Source organism: Monomorium pharaonis, chromosome 1 (genome assembly GCF_013373865.1).
Source record: "Monomorium pharaonis isolate MP-MQ-018 chromosome 1, ASM1337386v2, whole genome shotgun sequence".
In the NCBI taxonomy this organism is placed as follows: Eukaryota; Metazoa; Arthropoda; class Insecta; order Hymenoptera; family Formicidae; genus Monomorium; species Monomorium pharaonis.
The window spans coordinates 40,319,429-40,343,652 of record NC_050467.1 but is presented as its reverse complement, the minus strand read 5'-3'; the positions used below and the strand labels follow the sequence as shown (position 1 = coordinate 40,343,652).

General features: G+C 34.1%; 1 protein-coding gene and 1 long non-coding RNA gene across 12 annotated transcripts in view; one reads left to right on the top strand and one right to left on the bottom strand.

Moving 5' to 3' along the window:
• Positions 1-24,224, bottom strand: part of LOC105831026 (neurobeachin) — a 348,598-nt gene that overhangs the window by 75,262 nt on the left and 249,112 nt on the right. For 4 of the 10 annotated variants that reach the window (XM_036287669.1, XM_012670844.3, XM_012670845.3 and 1 more), the window contains exons 3-28: positions 21,200-21,326; positions 20,667-20,767; positions 20,437-20,532; positions 16,723-16,844; positions 15,579-15,705; positions 15,373-15,492; positions 15,139-15,285; positions 14,904-15,011; positions 14,088-14,228; positions 13,743-13,888; positions 13,445-13,658; positions 11,348-11,600; positions 11,103-11,245; positions 10,829-11,019; positions 10,594-10,702; positions 10,444-10,525; positions 10,053-10,369; positions 9,766-9,984; positions 7,927-9,592; positions 6,991-7,156; positions 6,746-6,899; positions 6,476-6,655; positions 5,488-5,628; positions 5,203-5,310; positions 4,946-5,117; positions 2,675-3,043 (exon numbers count right to left, since the gene is read on the bottom strand). In XM_036287669.1, the coding sequence (XP_036143562.1) occupies positions 2,675-3,043; positions 4,946-5,117; positions 5,203-5,310; positions 5,488-5,628; positions 6,476-6,655; positions 6,746-6,899; positions 6,991-7,156; positions 7,927-9,592; positions 9,766-9,984; positions 10,053-10,369; positions 10,444-10,525; positions 10,594-10,702; positions 10,829-11,019; positions 11,103-11,245; positions 11,348-11,600; positions 13,445-13,658; positions 13,743-13,888; positions 14,088-14,228; positions 14,904-15,011; positions 15,139-15,285; positions 15,373-15,492; positions 15,579-15,705; positions 16,723-16,844; positions 20,437-20,532; positions 20,667-20,767; positions 21,200-21,326 (5,719 nt within the window). The remainder of the gene's footprint in view (positions 1-2,674; positions 3,044-4,945; positions 5,118-5,202; positions 5,311-5,487; positions 5,629-6,475; positions 6,656-6,745; positions 6,900-6,990; positions 7,157-7,926; positions 9,593-9,765; positions 9,985-10,052; positions 10,370-10,443; positions 10,526-10,593; positions 10,703-10,828; positions 11,020-11,102; positions 11,246-11,347; positions 11,601-13,444; positions 13,659-13,742; positions 13,889-14,087; positions 14,229-14,903; positions 15,012-15,138; positions 15,286-15,372; positions 15,493-15,578; positions 15,706-16,722; positions 16,845-20,436; positions 20,533-20,666; positions 20,768-21,199; positions 21,327-24,224) is intronic. The other 6 variants (XM_012670848.3, XM_028191283.2, XM_012670849.3 and 3 more) reach the window with 4 other exon arrangements.
• On the top strand, positions 803-2,651 carry LOC114254646. 2 transcript variants are annotated; one of them, XR_004963968.1, is made up of 3 exons: positions 803-883; positions 960-1,124; positions 1,203-2,651. It is a non-coding gene; the product is annotated as an uncharacterized LOC114254646 (long non-coding RNA). The 2 variants fall into 2 exon arrangements; XR_003625950.2 differs by having other exon boundaries at positions 960-2,651.

Genomic DNA, 24,224 nt, shown 5'->3' with positions numbered 1-24,224 from the left:
TGCGAGCGCGGCCGACCACCACCGACTCGCGGCCGATCACCACCGATTCGGTGGTAGTCGGCCGCGCTCGCATCGAGTCGTGATCCGCATCCGTTTCCGATCGATACGTAATCACGTACCCTTCCGCGTCGCGCGTTCTTTGGCGTGGCGAGTTCGCGATCGACGTTAATCATCGGGACGTATTAGTATCGTGATTCTATTCGTCGGGCATTCTATTCGTATTGTCGACACGCGAGGGATCGACGGGAGTGTCGTTGCGGGACGACCGGTGTCCGGCGTCCGGCGTACGCAACGAAGAGTGTCGCGTCGCCGCCATTGTCTCGTCTTTTTGTTGTCGCGAGGTGAAATCTCGTCGCGTTTTTCGCGTCCTCTCGTCGGTCGAGAGCGTGTTTCCTCGCGAAAGGCATCGCCGGAGATGTCGGACAGAGTCCGACGACATTAATCGGCGTGAAAAGTGGTCGCGTTCCTCGTGCTCCTTTCTCCTCTCCTCACCCGTCCGTGAGTAATTGGCGCCAAAATCGCCTGAGTTTTCACGTCGTGTCGCGGTCCGTCCCCGTCTCCGCTTAATCTCGTCGCGTTCCTCGCGTTTTTTTGTTTGTCGAGAACGAAGTTTCTTGCGGAAGGCATCGCTGGGGATGCTTGGCTGCGTTCCGTTTCAACGCATGATGCGCATAATGTATTGTTCATCCTTGTTTAACATTTGACAAACAACAAGGATGAACGATGCATCATGCGTATCATGCGTGAAACGGAACGTACCCTTGAACCGACCCGACGCCATTTCGGCGTGTAAAGTAATCGCGTCTCTCGTGTGTTAGCGTTTCTGATCGTGTCGCGAGTGTGTGCGAATTCAACGAGGAAAACATCATCGATTCATTGGCTGGTGAGTAAATTTATTTATCATTTTCTCAAATATTTTTAAATATTTCTTATTTTACTATCAAATTATATTATTTCAGCACTGTTGAGCGTAGACAAGACCAGAAAAAAAAAAACAATAAATATAAGTAACGTTGATGGAAAGATTTTTTAAGATGTAGAAATTTTATTAGAAAGAGAGAGAGAGAGAGAGAGAGAGAGAGAGAGAGAGAGAAAATTAATGCCACATCAGAACATTTTATCCTGTAAGTTAAATATTTTTTTTGTGAAATAAAAATATCTATTATAGAATTGTATAATATATAATATAATACTTTTGTTAGCAGCATTAACCAGGATTTACCACCTTCAATGACAAATCATTAAATATGGGCTATATTGGAAGTTTTGTGGTATGACAAACAATTTGTCAAGTTTAAGACACATGGAACACATATACAAGAGATGATGCTGCTACGGCTTTCAAAATACTTCTTGGTGAGTGAGTTGCTTCCGTCTTATTAATAAATTGCTCTCATCTATAGAGTTTCATGCTCAAAAAAAGCTCATTTTGCAACAGACTGAGTGCTATCCGACTCTATGGATTTAAAAATACAATTAGTATGAATAAGTGATATAACTATTGTTATCACTTACTCGAAACAATTTTTTTATTGCATTACGACTTAACTGATTGTTATTATAGATATTGATATTAGCTATAATATTTCCATTGTGGAAGTTTATATTATTTTTAAATTATTTGCATTTATATTATTTTTAAATTATTTGCAAAGTTTCCACTACATAAACCAGTTGTTCTTTATCAGCTTTTCTCTAATAAAAAGCACATATTTTGAAAGTATTGAAAATTTATCCAGAAAAATTATGTGCGTCTGGGTTTTAAAAGGCTCATACGCATATATAGTCTATAATATCTTTTCCAAAGACAATTTACCTAATATAATAATAGGTAATACTAATAATAGGTTTTTTCTTGGAGACGCACATACACACTTGGCACCTTTTTTTAAAAAAGGTAATTTTGTTCGGTATATATGACTTTGAGACTTATACTGCTAGTATTGGGGATCTTTCTCTAAAAATATATATAACATTAAAAGGAGAAAATCCAATTCAAAGATTATTGTATCTCACTCAATGATAAAAAATTATTTATCGAACAACTATGTGTATTTTGTTTATGTCCTTCGAGTTCAGAGATAGCATTTTTGTCATGTTCATGCGTGTTTTGATTTTTATTAATTAAATGAATTTTATAACAACGGAATATATATTCCACATGCTAGAATAGAACAATTATTAAGTCGATTTTTTGCGGAATAATATGTTGCAAGTTCGAGGTAAGGTTGTGCGACATGCAATGCGAATTTTTTGCCTAGAAAACTAGGTAATAACTAAACAGTATAATTAATAAAAGAAAATATTTGATTATGATAATCATATAATAAAGGTAAACAAGAAATGCTCAGATTGGATTATCGATTGGATTATATAAATGATTGCGAGAAGAGAATGAGAAGTAAACGAAACTTATGAAATAAATTTTCTTTGAGATTATTAACTTTTTGTAAAAAAAATTTTTCTTAATTTTAAGAAATAAATTTTATAATGTGCGAAAAGAATCGATTGCGTTGATACAACATCAAGAAGACATCGAGAAAATTGCGCAAAGACTCGTTGATAAGCGTCGTGCAGTTTGCAAGTTAATGGGGAAACAAGAGTACAATGCGCAATAAATCAGGCCAAAAGAACTCGGGCATTCCGTGAAACAACTTTCGGGTTTTTGAATTACCTTGCAGACCGACACCGGAGTTTCTATGACAGAGATTTCGGGGCTGATCGATATGCTTTTGAAGCGTATGGTGATGGTTGTTGTTATTGTGATGATGATAGTGATGATGGCGATGATAGTTATGATTATTCGAATGATGATTATAGTGATTGTTGTGGTGATTCGGGAGATAATAGTTAGAGGGTGGCTGGCGATTAGAGTGCCTGGCAGCCGGTAGCGGGTGCTGGTGATGGTGCTGGTTGATGTGATGATTGGCATTGGCATTGACATTTGCATTGGCGTTAGGGTGAGATCCCGGGAGGAACTGTGGGTACACGTGGTGAGACCACTGTGGAAATAAGGGCCGCCCTCCTCCACCACCATTTCCATCTGCCGAGGAACCACATTTACCACGTTATCCGGTTGTGCGTTATCACTGTTATTGCTCGCGATTCATTGCATATTTATCATACTGCCCTTCACTCTATGCATACGTTTAATAAAATAGCAAACAAGCAATATAATTAATGTCTGCTTATTTTAAAGCTGTTATTTTCGAAATTATACCATGGCAAATTGTCAGCATTTCCGCAAAAAAAAATTAATTGTATACGCAGTGCAATACACGCAAAGTTTCTTATTTTAAAAGTTCAAGAACAATTATAATTGAAAATGTAATTAAAAAATCTTTATCTATATCTTTAAAAAGAGAAAAATTTTTAATCAAAGAATATGTACTATAAAATTCCAATATAAGAATAAACACCTATTAGAAAATTTGCTTTTACATACATTTAAATATTATAAGAAATATTAAAAAAAACCTATATATATTTAATTAACATTCATAGAGTGAAATTCAGTAAATAATATTTTATCATTTTAAATATTGTATTGTTTTATAATTTATAACTAATTTTTAATTAATAATGTCTATTTTTAATTTGTAATATTTACAAATTTTAATAATAAAAATAATAACATACCGATTTAAAATTTTATATTAAAGCTTGTAATATATTATCAATAGCAACCGGAGTATAACATTCTAAAAGAACTTATTTTGTATAAAATTTCTTGATTTGTTAAACATTCCAATATCAACTAAATAACAGCAGTTATAAAGAGATTATTTAATTTCCCACATAAAGAAGTTTCACATTCAAGAGAATATAGTAACAATGATATAATGACCTAAATATATATTTGTAACGCAAAAAGTGCAAACACATTCGGCAAACATCAAAACTCTCACTGTCAGATACATATAATAAAATGTTTACTTCATACAGTGCAATAACACATGCGTTCTACTGGTGTCATGTGCTGTTGTCTTAGTTGCAGCTACATCGTTTGGTGCACAGTGTTGAACACATTAGCTACATATCTGTACATATATGCTATTTATAACATTCATTATTTTTCGTTTATTTACAATATTTTTGTGACAGAAATTTTTTTAACTTAGTTAATTCGCCGTTCAAAGCTTACAAAATTACATAATTTCTTAGCAACAAATTAGTACCAATATTAATTAAAAATGTGTAGAGAAAGATATAAATTTAACTTTTTATATAGTAAGCAGATAAAATGTCCTTTATGAGACATACATCGTTTCTCTTTTATGCATTTATATAGCTGCAGTCATGCTGTAGACTTGTAGAGTATTGGAAATTATCAATTAAATCATTAATTTAATTTAAATTTTTCTTAATGAGTATGTTATAATTTTTTAAATGAAAGATATATAAGAATATATATCTGACACGTAAGAGTTTTGAGTAAACAGAAGAATTCTTAAAAATTCTTAATTTTTTAAGGGAAGAGTTAGTATTTAACGTGCAAATCATAATAACAAAAATTAATTTTTTTTTTTCGCGATTTCTTAATATTTTGATTTTTAAATCATCGAATAGACGATGATTTAATAGAGCACAATCATAAATATTAATAAATAAAAAAAATTAATATATAAAAGATCATAAAAGCTACGTTATCAACATGGAATAACATATTAATTTTTATAGTTTTTACTTTTCAAATTTATAAGTTCTTTGCAGAGTGCATACCCAGTGATAATAATTTATAGATACTATGATGAAAATAATAATTTTGTAAAATTACTATAGTATTTTGTAATATAATCATTCTTGTTAATTATAAAATAATATTTAGTTGCTCTTAACGCATTAATTGAAAATAATTTTATCTGTAATTAATATTTTGTGTAGCTTTATAAATATTATCTTTTGGATTAGTGTCGGTGATGCCGATAAGACACGAGAATCTTACCTGAAGGGCTACCTGGCCTCAGACCGGCACCATTTGTTTGTATTGTTTGCACTGGACTCGGTGGACGTTGCGATATTGGCGGTTCCAATATGTCACGGTATTTGGAAACCATTAATACAGAGATGAAGTAAACTATAGCAAGGGACAGAAACTGTGCCTGCTTGGTTTCTTCCTGAAATTAATATACGTAACTTAATCTTCTTGTCTTATATATGTTCATTTTTACTTTATCGTTGCTATAAAATATTATTACTTACAACATCTCTGTATATGACAGCTCTCAAACGATTTACGTCCATGTCTTGCAGCAATTTCTCGGGATCCTTTACAGGACTTAACTGATGCGTAAGATTGTCCACGATGTTCTATAAATAAAGAATATTTCGTTACATTATAAAATCAATTACCAATAGTTACAAATAAAATAATTGTTTTTTAACAAATTAAAATTAAACCAAGAAACGTAAGTAATGTGTTTAGCATAATATTACCTATTAACAATGTTATAATTATTAAAATAAGTTTGATCAGATAAAACGTACCTTAGGCGATGTTTGAGCCCCGCGTATAAGCGATTGTATGTGCTGTGATTTATTACTAGTACCAATCTGCCGACCTAACATGCTGTACGATCTGCCACGTTCTTTACACTCTAAGCAGTTTCTAACGGCACATGTACAGACCTATAGAAGCAGTTTATTAGGTAAATACAACAAAAGATGTGTGAATGTACATATTATAAATGTCTAACTGAGATTTATATTAAAGCTAAAAATATTTGAATTAATTGTACACTACTTTTTGGATACTACAAATATAAATATATCACATTTGATATTATGAAACTATAAATTTTTCACATTAAATAAGGGTTGATGAAATAAATCAATTTTTTTTAAATTGTAAAACATCTTCTAAAATTATGAAAAATCTAAAAAAATCTAAAATTATAATTTACCTTAAATTTTATATTGTAATTTACATCATAACACCGTATTAAAATTTTTTAATTGCACAAGTACATAAATTTTACATGTCACATCTTGTATTTTTAAGGTGTGTTACTCTGTACTGTATAGTCTGACATGTGCATGCTATATAAGTATATATTCTCACTAAATAAACATAAATAAAAATGTAACTACTATTGCAATTACTTTTTTTCATTCATGGATTACATTAAATTAAAATTAGATATCTATATGGGAATTATATTACTCTTAAAAATTAATCGCACATGTAACACGACATTGTAAAGCACAACTTAAAAAAAATCTTGTTGACATAATATTTTTTAACATTTCTTTCTAAACTGAATTTAATGTCAGGAATTCTATATTTTACCAAGTGCATAAACACACATTGTGCACTAATATTAAATATATTCTCCTAAATCGACAAATAATTTGTTAAAATCGTTTAACCATATAAACTTTTATATAATGATAAAGATATAACTATGTCTAACTATTCTAACAAAGTTCGTTTCATTCTGTAACCATAAAATACCTTATGCACAGTGATACAAACCAATCGTAAACACTGTCGCAATATGCCACCGCTTGACATATTTTTTTCAGCCTCCAGTTCTCCAAAATTTAACGAGCTAGCGAATATAAGTACATCAGCCATGTTGACTAGTCTTTGCAAAAAAGAAACTGCCACTTCGATTGGCATCCCCTGAGTTGGTTCGATTACATCCAGTTCATTCTAGAAAGCATTTCAGACATGGATTAGAAATGGATTGTAGAAACATCATTATTTTTTTCATTAATTGTATATCAAAATTGATTTACATACATTTGGCGAAGTAGCCGACGCTAATAAGGGCAACAAACCGCCACAAGCTATTATAAGGTTGTCGGCTAACTGCGAAATTAAATGGACAGTGTTCACCACGAAAATGGCATTCTCGCTGCTGTTTACGAAATCCAGTACGGACTTTGTTGAATGACTGTAATGCAGAAATTATCCGTAGAATATCCCGACAAGGTTGTTATATCATCAGTGTACATGTATACATTGCAGCGCATTGTATACTCTACCTTCTCCACACTTGAATATCAGTTTCCAAAGAGAATAGTACATCCGACAGCAGCCGTTGATGTATATACGACCACTTAAATTCTGGTATTCTGAACGGAGGTCGTGTCGGACCTGGACTGAACATCGGCCGCGTGGAGGGATTTCCTTGTTTCGATCTTTTGGCTTCTGCGATAAAAAAATATGTGAGAACAAAAAATATATATATAGATTTATTCATGTGTTGAGAATTGGCGCGACAAGTAAAGATGGTAAAGATCCTGTGTAAGATTGGACATCTTGGGGATTCCCGGGGATTGGTCTGCCTAGAACATGGTGGCACCAATGGGGAATCTTGTTGATCAAGAAGAGAGAGATACACACGTATCTCCGTATATCTGTGTATGTCTATTGTCGTATGTCGTATACATATATGCACGATTCACTTCTAGGCTGATGTCCAATCTCTTATACAGGATCTCTATTTCTTGACATTTCCGTTTCACCCTTGCGTTGATCGTAAGAAATCTAGCCAATCACAGTTAATCTTAGAAAAGAAAAGCGAATGGTTAAATTTCTTACGATCAACTAACGACTCATTGTAGAGCCGCCTTTATATTTCAATCTTTGTTTATGATCATTTATGAATTATAATTTATATTACGACGTGTTAATAATTATATATATATATTTTGAGTTTAATGTATATGCATTCCTTGTTATGATAATCTTTGCTATATGAGTCATCACATGGAGTTTCGAATATTCTTCATAATTATAACGTTTTAATCATATTTACATGATTTTAATAAGAATTTAATAATTCTCAGTCGAACTCATTAAAGAATAATAAGTTTCATTATTAATATAAACTTCCTTGAACATTTCAAAATTTGATTGGTCTCAATGTGTTTTTCAATATAATGAATGGTCAATCTAATGTTTACTCCGTGACTCACCGAAATGATTAGGATCCACCTGCGTGGACGTAGAGGCACTCCTTGGTCGTTTTTGGGGTGACGATGTTTTTCGTAAGGGCACAGGCAAGGAGGGTGGCTCGTGACTGTTATCGTCCGCGACCGTTTCCGTGGATACGATCGGCAGGCTGGATCTGCGATGGATATCTACGCGATCTGGAGTTAAGTCATTCAATAACGCATTGTCCCTGGCAACCACATTAGAACTAACGATTTGAGGCACACCGTCGGATAAACTTTTAGTTGCATCACAGACCGTAGATATTGTTGGGATTTGCTGTTTAGGATTTGGCACTTGCGTCACATTATCTACAGAACTTTGAACATCGCTATTACTACAAACATTATCTGTAACTTCTACCTCGCCAGTCGTCACCGGAACGTCTGACTTATTATCACTTACGCTAGTAGAAATAGTGGACGGCTCCCTTGAGTGTTTCTCGTTTACCTTTGCGTCTTCGTTATCATTAATAACAGCACTTTTGTCCTCCGTTAAAGAATCCACGGCGCGTTCGTCACTACTTAACTCACTATTCACTATTACGGGTTCCACCTTCTCGTTTTCTAGATCTACCGCTTTCTCCGCGCAAGCCTCACTGCTTTCTACTATGCTAGTTGAGCAATTAGGATTTTTTACAGTTTCCCCTGTGTCGTTCTCACCAGTCTCAGCGGTAGTGTCCCTGTCTTCGGAAGTGTCCTTCTTCACGACGATATCTTCGTCGATTTTCTCTCCTTCGGACGTTCTACTTTTTATCTCGCTCGAGATCTCTTGATTCTCCGTCGGCGTCAAGTACGCCTCTGACGTATCGCTATCAATTATCTCGCGGTCGTTCTCCAACTGGAGCTTCTCGATAACTTTAACCGTTAACGGCTCCCGCGTTTCGTCAGAAGGGACAATTGGCACGGTATCTTCAGTGTTGGCGTCGGTGTCGGTGTCAGCCTTTGAAGCAACAGAATCGGCCACGTTTTCAATTACTGTTGCAACTTTGTCGGAATCTTCAGCGTTGGTCGGTGTACTGTTATTGTCGTCGGTCGTAACATTATTTTCTTCGACAGACTTATCTTTTACTTCCTCGTCCGCAATTGGTGGATCTTCAACGTTGTCCACCGTTGTCGAAACTGTGTCGTCAGGTGTTGTATCTGTCACAGTTTCCTTCGGGTCTTTTGATTCGACAGCTGTCGCTTTCGTGCTTTCCTTGATCTGTTCGGTTGAAGAGCTTTCGGTATCAGCAACAGATTGTTTCTCAAGTACTGTGTCTTCTTCCTTTTTCGACGTCTCCTGAACTATCATCGAGTCGGGACTGGAACTTTCGATTTTGTGTACCTCGCAGTAAAAGTCGCTGGAGCTCTCAATCGATATCACTTCGCTGGTCTCTTGCGTGGTTGGCAATGAGACAGCTTCGCTGTTCGCTTCTTCGAGAATCGTCGGCGTCTCCGTGTGAGTTTCGCGCGCGGTAATTGGTGTTTCCGGCTTGTCACTCAATCTGGAGTCCAACGACACTACCTCGCACGATTGCAGTGTATCCAAGGTCTCACTGCGCGATTTCACGATAGCCGGACTACCGTCACTTTCGGTGTTGTCTATTGAATTGAGGTCGCAGCTACAGGATTCTTCCAATCGATCATTTGTCTCAGATGAATCAAACTCCTGTGTCATAGAACAAAATATTATTGAAAACAATAAATTTTTTGTTCTCATAAATAATTTTTAATTGACAAAAAGCATTGAGATAATGCATCCATTAATACAGAAACATTTTAAAAGGTACGCAGAGTAAAATAGCTTATTAAGAAAATAAAATGTTATTTTTTAAAAAATACCTTGTAATTTCTTTCCATATGCTGTATCTCGTGATTCTGTTGATTTCCCCACGCTGGTCTATTATATCCGTTGCTTCCGGAATGCTGTTGATCCCATCCGGAAATCGTACTGATCGGCCTCTGTTGTCTTAGCTCGGGATCCGTAATGTTGTCGGATCTTTGTCGCTCGTAATGTTCGTACATTTGGGCAAATTGAAGTTTGAATTCCTCATAGGATACCTGCGTATATTAAGAGCATTAGAATTGTTTCGAGAGATGACTATATATATTCAAACTCGCAAATTTACCTTAGAATGTACAATAGCCAGCGTGTCAACCCACACACGCCAGCCACCGTATTCGTGCTTGATAGCGTGATGAAGAAGCATGCGAAATAAGGAATACACCATATCGGATATCTTTTGTTCTTCGGTGTTCTTCGGATGGATGTAAGCCATGGCGATAAGCCACTCCTGCCACACAGACATTTGCAAAACTGTTCGCCGATTCTCTCGATTGTTGTTGCAGAGCAGCGTCATGTCTGACAGGAATAGTTTCTTCACTTCCAGTAGTTGTTCCGTTTGCTTTGATTGTCGAATTAATGTCGCGACTACCTTCAAGATCACTGAAAGAGATATTGAGAGATTAAAAATATTGTATAAAAAATGTTCGGTTTATTTATACAAGTTTTCAACTTACTCGGATTTTCCAGACGATAGTGAGATTCAGGTTCGGGGTGTCTGGCATACAATATTTGTTGACTGATATGTTCAGTCATAATCTAAAATTAAAAATTTTAAGTAAGAAATTATACGAACAAATATTATTTTATACGTAAAGAATGTTTACCTCGTATAAAACATTGTATGTCGGTAATGAGAGTGTTTCTTCGTTCAGTAAAAGCCTTTCAGCCAATAACGTATACAGATTATGCGGGCTCATGACGTCGTATTTTCGTCTGTGTGAATTAAATAATATTAATTTCTTTTTTTAATATTTAAAACATTTAAAATATTGAAAGTATTTTAAAAAATATTTTTAAAAATATCTTAATTGCATAAATTATGAGAGAAAAATTTTTTACTTATGTGTACTGCGACTGAGGAAGAATCCTAGCAATTTTAAAGCTTGTAAACGTATCAGTTGGCTCTCGGCTGCCAAAAGCTTGAAAATTGTTCGTACTCCTTGTTTTGCATCAAATGCGGGTACCATCGATGACGGATGTTCCGACATCAAAGATATCAGCATTTGTAAAACGTCATGTAAATTTTCATCCTAAAAGTCGTCAAAGATTTTAAAAAATGTTTTTCGTATATTTTTATTTTGCATAATTTGCTTTGTTATTTAAAATAAATTACCTCGTGCATCGTCGTTAGATAGTTAAGTATGCTCTGTAGTTCATCATCTTTTACACCGTTACCAATCATTATTAATTGCTTTAAAAATAATAAAATGTAAGAACGAATTGTAAGAATGTCTTTCTGTTGCGGTCGTGGTCCATCTATAAAAAATTTAATTATATAATTTATAAAACATTACATTTTACGCGTTCGGGATAAATTTGCATTGCCAATATTAATTAATTGAACATGATAACACATACCAAGTCCTTTCGGCGTTATTCCGCTTTTGCCGCGAGGATTAGCTACCCAATAATAGTATTTGAGCGTATGCACAGTTTGCAGAACCGTCGATACACGTCTCACGTTGGAATAAATTTGCGTGTCGCTAAGAAATTCAGTGGCCAGGTACGAGTAAAGCCGTGTTTGTACTGGCGCTGGCGTATATATCCATAGAGCGGGATTAAAAAGAACGTGATCCAGTAGCTGCCATGTTAGGAATGAAAAATAAAACAACTACATCACCATGGATCTGCCTGTTCTTCGGACACACCAATCTAGCCGACTTTTATATTTTTCTGAGCTGTACTATTGTCTTGATTTATATTAATGTATGCATTTGAAATGGTTTAATTATCTAGAGTTTATTAATATAAATTTATAAAGATACGTTAATTTTTTTAGTTTATTCCGATTTACTTAATTTGTTTTTGCGTAATATTTGGGTAGTAATTGAAATATATAAATACAAATATGAATGTTTAAAAAATATATAAAATAGTTAAAAAATTATTGGACACATTTTTAAAATAAATATCATAAAAAATAATATTTGTAAGGAAACAAATAATAAACAAATATCAAATACGAATTGTTAAACTTATAAAAACAGTTGAAAGCCATGATAGATAAAGTGCAGATAGTATTGCTGTTACAAACAACAATAATTGTATAGTAGTTAGATGAAAAACAAATCCAAATAAATATTCGTGCATTTACATCGATTGGAAAAAATCTGAGAAATAACAGAAATACAAATTTAGAATGTGTACAATTCATCGATTGGAAAAAATCTGAGAAATAACAGAAATACAAATTTAGAATGTGTATAATTCATATCTATTCTGAAAATGACGGGAAATGCCATTGATTTGGCGCAGTTAATAATATAATTATTTTATATTAATATCACATTTGTATTATTCATATTAAATTGCAAACAAATCAAACATATATTAAATGCATGATCAGTATTTAATAGAGTTAATTATTCCGTTGGAAACCTGTGATAATTGAAAACAATGTGATGTGTAACGAGATTTTAATGATAGTGCATATTTAGAGACAAAAAACAAAATTTGTTATGAGATGTAGCAGAGACAGACGAAAATTCCCAACGTCGCAAAATAAGAATTATGAATTTTGATGTAAAAGCGACATTACAAACAAAATATTTTGCGTAGCCACTTCTTTTAAATCAGGAAGCTCAAAAGTCGGTAGATTGCATGCGATCCAAAGTTTGAATAACACAATAATCGAAGAAGAAATAGGCATGCTTATAATTTATTGTAAAAGGCTTTTAACAAAATCTCAGTGAAACGGAAATGAATATTAAACACATACATTGATACATGAGTATAGGATGTTTGCGAATATTTTGACAGGAGCAATTACAATGAAAGCGTGGAAGCTATTACATTACATAGCAGAGATGATAACGCAAATTGAAGAAACGAGATGTATTGATATTGACATTTTAACAAAATTAAACCAAATTGGACATAATCCATGCACATGCGGGTAAACGATATCATCTGAAAATGAGGAGATATAGCTAGATGTGCATGGATAAAGAGTTTTTGATTCTCCAGAAACTAAATTAACTAAAAAGGTATAATCCTTTTTTTCTTTACTATTCAAATAAAATTAATGTTGCGATATGATTATGCTTTCTCTAAAATAATTAATATTTTTATTTTTTATGAGTGATTTTCTATCTTATTTTCAAATCTTTTATGGAAATAGTTTTTACCTAAATTTTCATACTGCAGGGATTATTATATTGTACTCTAATTTTTCTAAATCTAATATGTAGGCGTCTTACAATATTGTCAGCTAAGATAATTGCAAATTGCACATAAAATAAAATATATAAAAACTATAATTTAAAATATTTTATCTATCCTTTTAGTCTTTTATTCTAATCAAATTAATATAAACCAATTCAAACAATTATCTTAGCTGCATATTACATCAATATAAAACATTTATTAATATATTTATCATATTAATACATCCAACAGTATTAATAATTCACTAATAGAATATTAGCATATAATAATTTGTTGATAAATCAGTACCTGTTTCAATAATAAATCGCTGTTTGCACTAAGACAGGTCACTAAATGCTTCGTCAACTCCAAGAAAGATGCAAGAACTTCCGTCGTGAGATGATCTCGACTTGATTTTTGTAGCATAAAACTTATTACCAGAAATCCTCTGTTTTGTACCATATGCTGTTGAACGGTTTGAGAGCTTTCTACCAAGTCGCAAATAAATCCGAGCAGTTTCGAACTGAAAAATGACGTCAATATTCTCATTAATGCCGTCTATTTAAACGCATAAGTTTGAAGAGCTGTAACTATTAATAAATTTTACCATAATGTCGGATCGCGCTTAATGTCGTTCGGCGCTATGCAGTCGTAAGGCATATCTAGCTGGGAGAATAACGGGAACAGTACTTGAATACCACCTATCGAGTTTAACGTGCTGTGAATTGAGTGCGTTATAACGGCCTTGACATCCTGAAAGCCAAAATAAACATTTTTTCCTATTACATTTTTAATTATATATCTAGAATTTTATATCTTTGAAACTTATTCTACATGTGCTATTTGTGTGTTTACTATTGTGTATGCTATTTGTGTGTTTAATAAATGAAAAACTCATATAACTCTATATATCTAATGCTAAATATCTATTTCTGTTGAATAGCAACTATACCTGTAACATGAGGGCGTGCGGAGTATGTACAAAATAAGAGATGTTGCCTTTCGGTGCACTTTGTAGACAAAGCTGCGAGTCTGTTGCTACTGGATTGTACATGAACACAATTGCATTCGATAATTTTCCATCATAAAGTACCTGGAATATTACACATAAAATAATAAATTAATAAAATTATAAATCTATTGCACGGAAAACTTCTAATATTATGGTGAGTAATTCATAATACATTACTACGACATCAATATGCACTACATTATTCATTCTTACCAGAATATAAACATATTGGATACTAACTACATAATGTAACTAAATACAGAAACACATATTTAAAAATAATAATAATTCAGTGCTACTCCATAATTATACTGCTACTTACTACCAATTGGAATACTTATTAGCATCATATTAAATCGTATAAAAAGAATTATACGATATATATGTAAAACGATGCTTATAACAAAAGTACTTTGCACATTACTAAGTTTATTCTGCGACATTCATTAATTAAGAAATATAAGCATTCAATAAATAAGCATTCAGTAAAGAAAAAAGAAAATGAAAAAATAAAATGCACAAAAATACATACATTATTAACATAACAAATATAATGCAAGATTCATAGTCATAATAACCCGACTTTCCCAAAATGATTAAATAAATCGAATCGGTAACCTTATTAGCCGCAGTGGCCGTCAAGAAAACCATTGATTATAATTGGGTAATTACCTCAGATGAACTCGAACGCAGTAACAGAATAATTAACAAAGTACAAATCATAAGTTAACGGGAAAATAAAATCAAAATGCTTACAATTTGCATACTTTGGTCCACCATGCTCGTAGAGAGATCCTGCTCACTCACCCTTTTATGATTGTCGGGCAGATTCAGGTAGCACTCGTTGTCGAAACGAAACTGGCTCTGCGCACGAATTGGAAAACAAAAAAATGAATATTCGTTTATGAATATAAAATCGAAAAATACTGTCACTTGATTAAATATTTGTTTACTTGAACATACAGCATATATTACAGTACATATAGTATACCTTATATCCCGGCCCCAGTCTATGCATCGCGCATATTTGATGCGTTGTCAGCGCTTCACTGAATAAATATATTGCACTCATTTGTCCACAAAACACGCGCTCTTCGTCCAATTCGGGGGTTGCTCCAATGTAACATTTGTCAAAAGGCTGTATAAAATGACGTTATTATTTCTTCTCAAATTGTCATTGTAGAGACAAGATTATTAGGCATAAATAATAATTGCGGACACTCACATCATTCGTCGAAACGTGCCATGTCATTTCTGTACTCGACGCTAACTGTCCATTGACCAGACATTTAATTTCACTTTTTGTCCACCTATTATATATATACACTACCGCGATCATATACCACTGTAAAATAAATATTCATACAGCTTATAAAACATTTTCCATTTTTGTAGATACACATTAATTTAAGAAATATTTTAATAGTGTACCTTTCGTGGTTGAAATTCATATTTGACACAATGTTGGAAGCCCTTGCCCTTTATTTTCATAGAAGTCAGGACTAAGCAGTTGCCTACGAAATGCGCAGAGTATCCTACTCCTTTGCTTGTTTTAAAGCTAAAATAATGAAACAGCAGTGTTATGTTCTATCTTTGATAAAACTGTTTTATTCGTATCTCTTCTTTTGTAATGTCCTATATTTTATTATTAGTATTAAGATACGATATGTATGAAAAGATATAACAGAGATTATGTATATAAAATCACAACAAAATTACCTTTTTTAAAAAAAAGGTATAAGAAAGCACCAAGTATACACGTGCAAAAAAAAAACGCTCTCAAGAATCTATTCTTGTACAAAATAATTTTAATTTGGCACTACAAATGAAATTTTAATCAAATTATCTTTTCCCCAAAAAAGAACAAAAAATAGTGTTATATTAAACTCTTCATATTAGGCACAGCCGTATTTCCCTCCACGATGTAAACCAAAATGTAATATGCAAATTATGCTTAAAACTAAAAACTAATTTGCCACTAACTTCGCGCACGTCAACACGTCACTAATCTCGAACTGTCACATCATAAACGTCAAACTCGCCGCAGATTAACCATTACCTCGACACGCGACGGCACGGGCGCGACCGCCAATCATGACACGTAATTTCTCGTTCTGTTCCTCCACGAACACGGACACGAATTTTAAATCGCGATATCTTCGCTCGTAAGTCATGTAGCGGAAAAATAAAAACACTTTTGTTATAATCGGATCCAAGCTATCTATTTAAAAATCAATCGATTCAGCCGTTATTGAGATCCGATAATCTATGGAATTCGCAAACGATGTCTTGCGTAAATAGAGGCACGACAGTGTCGCACGTGTACACTTGGCGCTAGGCAACCCTGCTGCTTGATAATTAAAATTATTTTTGTGTAAAAAAAATTTTACTAAAATGTGACTAAAAAATTTCAATATTATTTTCTCGTTGAAAAAATATGCCAATAGAATCACGGTTAATGAGTTCAATTGGAATGTATAAGTGGTTTCTCCGAAGTTGAGAAACATAGGTGATTCTTTAAGTCCTCCGTTCCACCTGAAGAGAACATAAGGGTACTTGATGTGAGAGTACTTACCAGTAGAGGTACGGTTTTTCTCGTTCGATATTAACAGAGTTGATGGGATCTAGGCGGAACCATGTGGTAAAGGTAAATCCATTTTCGTGCGGCCACTTTGCAAGAGGTGGCAAAACAATTGCCTGTATCAGATAAAACAAGGTGAAAAAATTGTCATTAAGTTATACCATATCATTTAAAACAGAACGTTGCAATATTAAATATAACATCGATGATTCAATAAGATTTTATTTCTTAAGATATTTTGTTATGTTACTCTAACTTCCTCCCCTCCTATAAAATTAACCCCTCCTCCAGCGCCAAACAAATCCGCAGGATATATAATCTATATAAAAATTTAATGCTGTTTTGTTGTTAATTTGTTGTCTTATTCCAAATTTTGTTGCTCAAAACGTTTGACAGAAAACGCCATTTGAAAGAGGTGAGGCCAGCTTGCCATCAAGCTAGCTCCTCCATAATAAAAAAATATATTTAGAGTGCTCAAATCGAAAAAAAAAATGAATACACCAGAATTTGTTTCTATTTTACTCTAAGATAGCGCAAAAACATTTTTTAAGATATATCCATATTTACTTTAGTGTTGATATACAGTGTCTCTTAAAAAATGTTACATTTCCAAAATTTCGCGCTATCGTCGAGCATCAAAATAGCAACAAATTCTGATGAATTTCTTTGATTTGAACACTTTAAATATATTTTTTTAAGTACTGGGGATGGGGGGGGGGGTAGCTTGACAAAGGTTCTGGCCCTACTATACAAGAGAAAACCAAAATAGAGTGTCACAATTAAAAAATCGTTTACGTTAGAATTTATTGCTCTTTTATTATTGCAAAATAGTGTTATCAAATTTCGGAAAAACAAAACTGTTTACTGATTAAAGAATACCGCTTTGACGAACATTAGGTATGTGACATGAATAGCTACGGTACGATAAAAAAGATTTCGTTACTCGAATGATCGCGAAAATATTCTCTGAATCTTCTTAAAATTTTCTCTGAACAATGCCCTTTCAATATTTCCAATGCTCGATTTTTTTGCTCGACTATAAGTAGATAGTAAATAAACAATTTGTCTACGCGAGCGGTCGCCGCGCGTCGTTATCTAGCAAATTATATATCACGATAGATAGTTAAAAGATTTTGTTGCTCGCATAATCGCGGTCTTAATTAAATTACGTAATTAAATCACATCGTACATTATCGACGATAATAATTAACGCGTTTTTCTGTACTTTTGTGAAATGCATATGTTTCATTAATTTTGAAAAATCGTGACATCACTTTATCAATTTCAGGTTCTTCAGTCAGCGACGATCGCGCGTAAGGGACGCACTTCACGCGAGTCAGTGATCGGCCGCGCTCGGGTCGAGTCGTGTGATCCGTTTCCGTCTCTGTTCGATACTTACGCAGTTATCCTTCCGCATCGCGTGTGTATTGGCGTTGGCCGAGTCCGCGATCGACGTGTATCACCGCCAACGCCATCGGGACGTATAAATATCGCGATTCGTTCTCCGTCGGGCTGCTCTTAACGATACGCGAGTTCGGAATCGACGCGAGTGTCGTCGCGGGACGCCCGGTGTTCGGGGTACGAGCGAAGAGTGTCGCGTCGCGTCGCCCGCCATTCGTCTCGTCTTTTTAGTGCGTTGTGTCGCGATCCGTCCTCGTCTCCGCTCGATTTCGCCACAGTTCTCTCATCGGTCGACGACGAATTTCCCCGCGGAAGCCATCGAATCGAGTGTCGACGACATTAATTATCGTGCAAAAGTGGTCGCGTCCCTCGTGCCCCTCGCCCCTCTACCCTCTCGCCTGTGAAATTTGCGCCAAAATCGCGAGTTTTTCGTGTCGTGTGCAGAGTGATGGCTTCTGTAAACCTGCGCGATATCCAATGAGCGTACAGAGATGAGCGGAAAGGCGGTCGCTCATTGGACATCGAGCTGGTCCTGCCGGAGTGATAACGCAATTCATGTACAACGGTCGTACTTTAGGTTGTAGTTGACGATCGCGTTCGCGTCGTGCCATGTTGTGTCGTAGTTCGTTTCCGTCTTCGCTCGATCTCGTCGCATCCCCGCAACCCCTCGTCAGTCGTGAGCGAATTTCCCCGCGAAAGACATCGGGAATGTCGAGTCGACGATATTAGTATACAAAGTGGTCGCGCCCCTCTCCCCTCTGCGGGAAATTTACGTCGAAGTCGCGAGTTTTTCGTGTGTACGTACGTGTGACGCAGTTCATACATGAGGGTCGTGCTTCAGGCTCTACGTTCTGTTTCACGCATAACACGCGTGAAACATTGTTTATCTTCGTTTGTCTGTTAAACGAGGATGAATAACATCACGCACATCATGCGTGAAACGGAACGCAGCTTAGTCTGTACTTGACGCCCTTGACGGTCGCCCGCGTTCGTGTCGCGGTCCTTGTCGCCGCTCGATCTCGTCGTGTTCCGCGTCCTCTCGTCAATCGAGACCGAATTTCCCCGCGGAAGGCATCGCCGGGGATGCCGAACCGGGCCATTAATCGGCGTTCAAAGTGGTCTCTCGCGTCGTTAACATTTCTGATCGCGTCGAGTGCGTATGTGTGAAATGACCGCGGCAGTAAGGAACGAGGACATCGTTGATTCATCGACTGGTGAGTAAATGTATTTATCATTTCTTAAATATTTTTGATATTTCAAGGGGATATACTGGAATGATGATTAAAATCTAATCTGTAAGTTAAATATTTCTTTTATAAAAAATTGTATAATATATATTTTTATTAACAGCACTAAGGATTTACCACTTTCGTTGACAAATTATGAAAAATTGGCTTCATTGGAAGTTTGATGGTATGACAATTTGTGAAGGTCAAAACATGGGACACATATATTCCAGAGGTGATGTTGCTACCTTTTAAAATATTTCTTGATACGTGAGTTTTACACAATTCTTTAATATATATACTAAAAATGATAGACTCTCAAAATAACAATATGTTAAGTCTCGTAGAAGAAAACTACGTAACAATTCTTAACTTAAAGTTTAAAGAAATAAAAATTTTTACTTTTCATTCTTTTAATTAAGAAAATTTTTGTTTTCTAAATATTCATTTACAATATATTTACGATATATACGATATATTACGATATTGTTTAGTTCATAGAGTTCCATATTTAAAAAAAAGCTCATTTTGCTATAGATTGAGTTGCTATCAGACTCTATGGATTTTAAAATATAATTAGTTCAAATAAATGGTATAACTATTGTTATCATTTACTCGAAACAATTTTTCTAAATTATATTACACAATAAAAGTCCTATAAATTAGTCTAAAAATAATCTATGTGTAAATTACAAATAAGTACAGCTAAAAAGTTTTTCAAGATATTAACATGTTTTATTTTGTGAGTGTATTAAATATATATACAATAAAAGACATGTTTTATTTTGTGAATGTATTAAATATATATACTATAAAAGATTTGCAATGCTTTAATTTAAAACAATATGTTTGGACATTCTACAAAGAATACATATTCATCGAATGTATACACGATAATGATGTTTAAGAAAGTTTCGTGATTGATTTCGAAAATGTAAGCGGGGGCAGCGGAATCTGGTGACGCAGGGTAAATTCTTTTATCGGAACTTTGATCGAGTTTAGAATCGAACAATGTCCTCTGGGACGTCGTAAAGTAAGAAGTATCTGTTCTAAGATAAAGATGAACAAGAAAAGAACTTACCGATCCCTTCCTGCCAGGAAAACTGAAAAACACGTCGGGTCCATTTCGCTGCGGCATTTGGCGAAGAACGTTTAATAGTTTCGCCGAATGCCGTGGCTATAAAATGTAAATGTTACTTTAGTTTTTCAGTGCGACTAATTTATTTGTTTGTACTTATTGAATGTATTCTTTCAAAAATATTTAACAAAATTTTTATTACACAATTTGAAAATAGATTTTAAAGATCTTACCCATTTTCCTTTAACGGATTTCATAGCGCCGAACAAAAGTTTTAATTCTTTCACCGTTATACTGTAGCTTGCCAACACTCCCAGCATATCGATTAACAAATCTGTCGCAATGTACAATAGTATGTAAGATATTATTAAATATTATATATACACAGAGAAAAAAATGGATTTAACAAAACTTTAGTTGCGGGCTGCCACGAAAAGATATACTTAATATAACAATATTTGTTGTCAATGCAAGTGCAATGTTGTCGATTAAACTATGTATTTATATTGCAATACCATGCATTGTTGTATCGAATGTCTTTTGTTGGCAGCCTGCAATAAAAAAATTTTGTTGAATCAATTTCTTTTTTTTTCTCAGTGTATCATTACTTAAAAGAGAAATAGTTGCAAGTTTTTGTGCATCATGATACGTAATTAATATCATCTATATAACTCGAACTCTGTTATAAATTTTTTATACTAAAAAAATTAATTACTTCTACAATTTATCAGTGATAGTATGACGCTAATTTGAAATGTTTACTTACCGGCAACAACAGTTTCCGCACGAGATAATCGATGTAGAACATGTTCTATGAGACTCACATCCGTACATGCTTGTAAATTTCTGACGCTTTTTCTCAGGATTGCAATAAAAACGCTCCATATTTCAGCCTGAAACAAAAATATCATACGTATATTAATTATATTATCTAACGATTACGTTTTGTCTTGATACGCCGCTGAAAGCGCGAAGTATAACACTGACTGGATGCGATATGCCTAGTCTACAGTGAGTCGTTGGTCGTAAGAGATCTAGACAATCACAGTTGATCCTGAGAAGGATAAGCGAACATGGTTGGTTAAATTTCTTACGACCAACGATTAACGACTCATTGTAGACGAGGCTTTTTATCCGAAATGCAAAGTGTTCATTGCGAGAATCGAGTGGAGAGAACAAGATACGCGTACGTGTGCATCGAGACAACCGAAAATATTATTTTATCAGCGCTTGCACAATAGCGCCCGAGTTAATTGTGGATTATCTTCGATCGTAACATCTTATAAAAATACACGTAGGAGTATTGATTTATAATATCTATGATTTATAATATCGAATAACCTATGATATTATGATTAATAATACCATAACATGAGTAATATAATTTTCTACTCAAAACAATATAAAACTGTTATGTACAACACATGTATGTGTTGAATTACTTTTACATTATTGAGCTATTATACAGGGTGTTCAGCGGTTATCGAAATCTGAAAAATCATCAAGGAAATCTGAAAATATTAGTGAAAAGTCAAGGATTTTTAGAATTTTTTTGGATTTTTTCAGCATTGTTTTACATAAATTTTGTCTATGTAATATTTTATTTTATTGTTAATTACGTTAAAAATATATTTTAACGGATATCCGGTGTCTGGTAAGGTTTCGACTAAATTTTTTTATATTTTTTTGTAGAATTATGGATGATAATTGTAATATGTTGTTGATCAATTTTATTATTATTCCTTTTTTATGAACCATTGGGTGGTATGAATAAAAGGCTGAGATATCTGCCTGAATGAGTTGGCTTTTTAAATAAATTAAATAAAATTACATTGTCTTCTACTATTAAAGTTACGTTTAGAAAATTTGTATTGTTGCCTCCAACTTCGAGTGAATTTTAGTCTATCATTTCTTGTGTTAAAAGTATTTAAAAGTTTATTAAGTTTATTTTTTTTACACTTCTATCTACACTTTTTTGAGAATCACAAAATTCTTAAGAATTAAGATAATCAAGACAAGATTTCAAAGAACAAGCTCATCCACCTTTCCCAGGGACTAGAGTCTTGAACCCAGTTAAATTGTGGTATTGTGGCCCTTAACTTGGGCCGGATATCCATTTGGGGAACCAGAAGAAGAAGATTTCAGTTTCTTTTCCAATTCTTGATTTTTTAGTACCATAGTCTTTGTTGTGTGACTCCTGTTCACGAAAAAACCTATAATCATACTATTTGGTAATATTCTTGATAGAGAGTTGCTAATATTATACATATAATATGTGTTTAAGATTTATTTAAGATTTTATTACGATAACTTGATGATTTAACCGGGTAGTAAACTATGTAATCAATAATCCAGCTCTAATGAAATTTCATTGTGCGTAATTGTTTTACAATCGTAAATTGTCTGTTAAAATCACAATAGTTAGATGATTGAAGAATATTAATTAAAGCATACCATGCGTTTAATATTTGCTTGTTTGAAAATGTTTTTATTAAAAACATCAATATTACCAGAAAGGGAAATTTTATCGGCCTTAATTTTTAATTTTCTCGTTTTGTTAGAAATTATATATGTAAGAAAATTACATGTATGTATTTAATTATATTTATATAGTTAAAAAAAATTAAAAATTAAAAAAAATTTTTAAATGTATTTTCTATATATTTAATTTTAACTTATGTTTAATAAATTAAATATTAAATGTTTGAAAAATATTTTGCATGCTAAAGAGAAAAGTAGGAATTTAATATTTTTAAAATATTTTTATATCAAAATTTAATATGGATAAATAATACATAATTTGTATATGTGTATATATATATATATATATACACATATACATACAACGGGATGTATTTTTCTATTGAATGGATGGTCATTTCATGGTTAAAAAAAAACATCAAGAAGTTGAATAGCTTAAATATCTCGTAAGAGACACCACGCACGAACGTATGTTTCTCATACGCCTCATAGTGTATATTTAGTTGTACTGCATGCACGGGACTATTTTGCGGAAGCGTAAATCATACTCGGGAGGGAGAAAGGGGGAAGAAAGCGGAGGCGTCGAGCTGTAAATTCACGATAATATACATAGGACGCTAGGCACCCTGTTGTAATATTGACGTTACGTTACTGTGTTAATTGATATATTTACTGCAAACATCCATTAGTCGTAAAAAAATACCTGCGCTACTGTCTCCAGGTGCCAAGATCTAAGGGGATAGATAAGCAGCATCCTTTAGCGCGAAAACGAGATACGTAACTTGAAGATCAACTTAACTAACCACTGCTCTCACGATTCAGAGTAATTTATCACGGTCGAGTGACAGTTGAAAGCTTCTACGACATTACTCAGGACTTTCTGTCTTCTCTCATTCTCTCTGTCTCTCTCTTCGTCACTTTTTTGTCCGTGTTGGGCGAATTCATCCACAACTCCAATGTAGTAAGCCGACAAGGTGTATAGCCGCGAGATCATTACTCCAGAATTATCCGAATGCCCATAACTTCTCCTCGCTAAAACTCCAGCTCGCGGGTCCGAAATTCCGACTGGGGGAATTCCGACGGCATTTTCGGGATTTCTCCGCTATTCGGCGGTTACCCTGTGCCCGTAGTTATCTCGCTTCGTGGCCTACCTAGCATATCAGTAGGGGATTACGCGAGTACACGGGATCTGCGTTCGCGTCGCGTCGGCTCTGCTATTCGGGAGTGTAATAATTTTAGAACGAACTGTTGCAAAGCCATCGGAAGTTGATCCGTCGTACATAAACACATCCGCAACACTGCCACAGTAT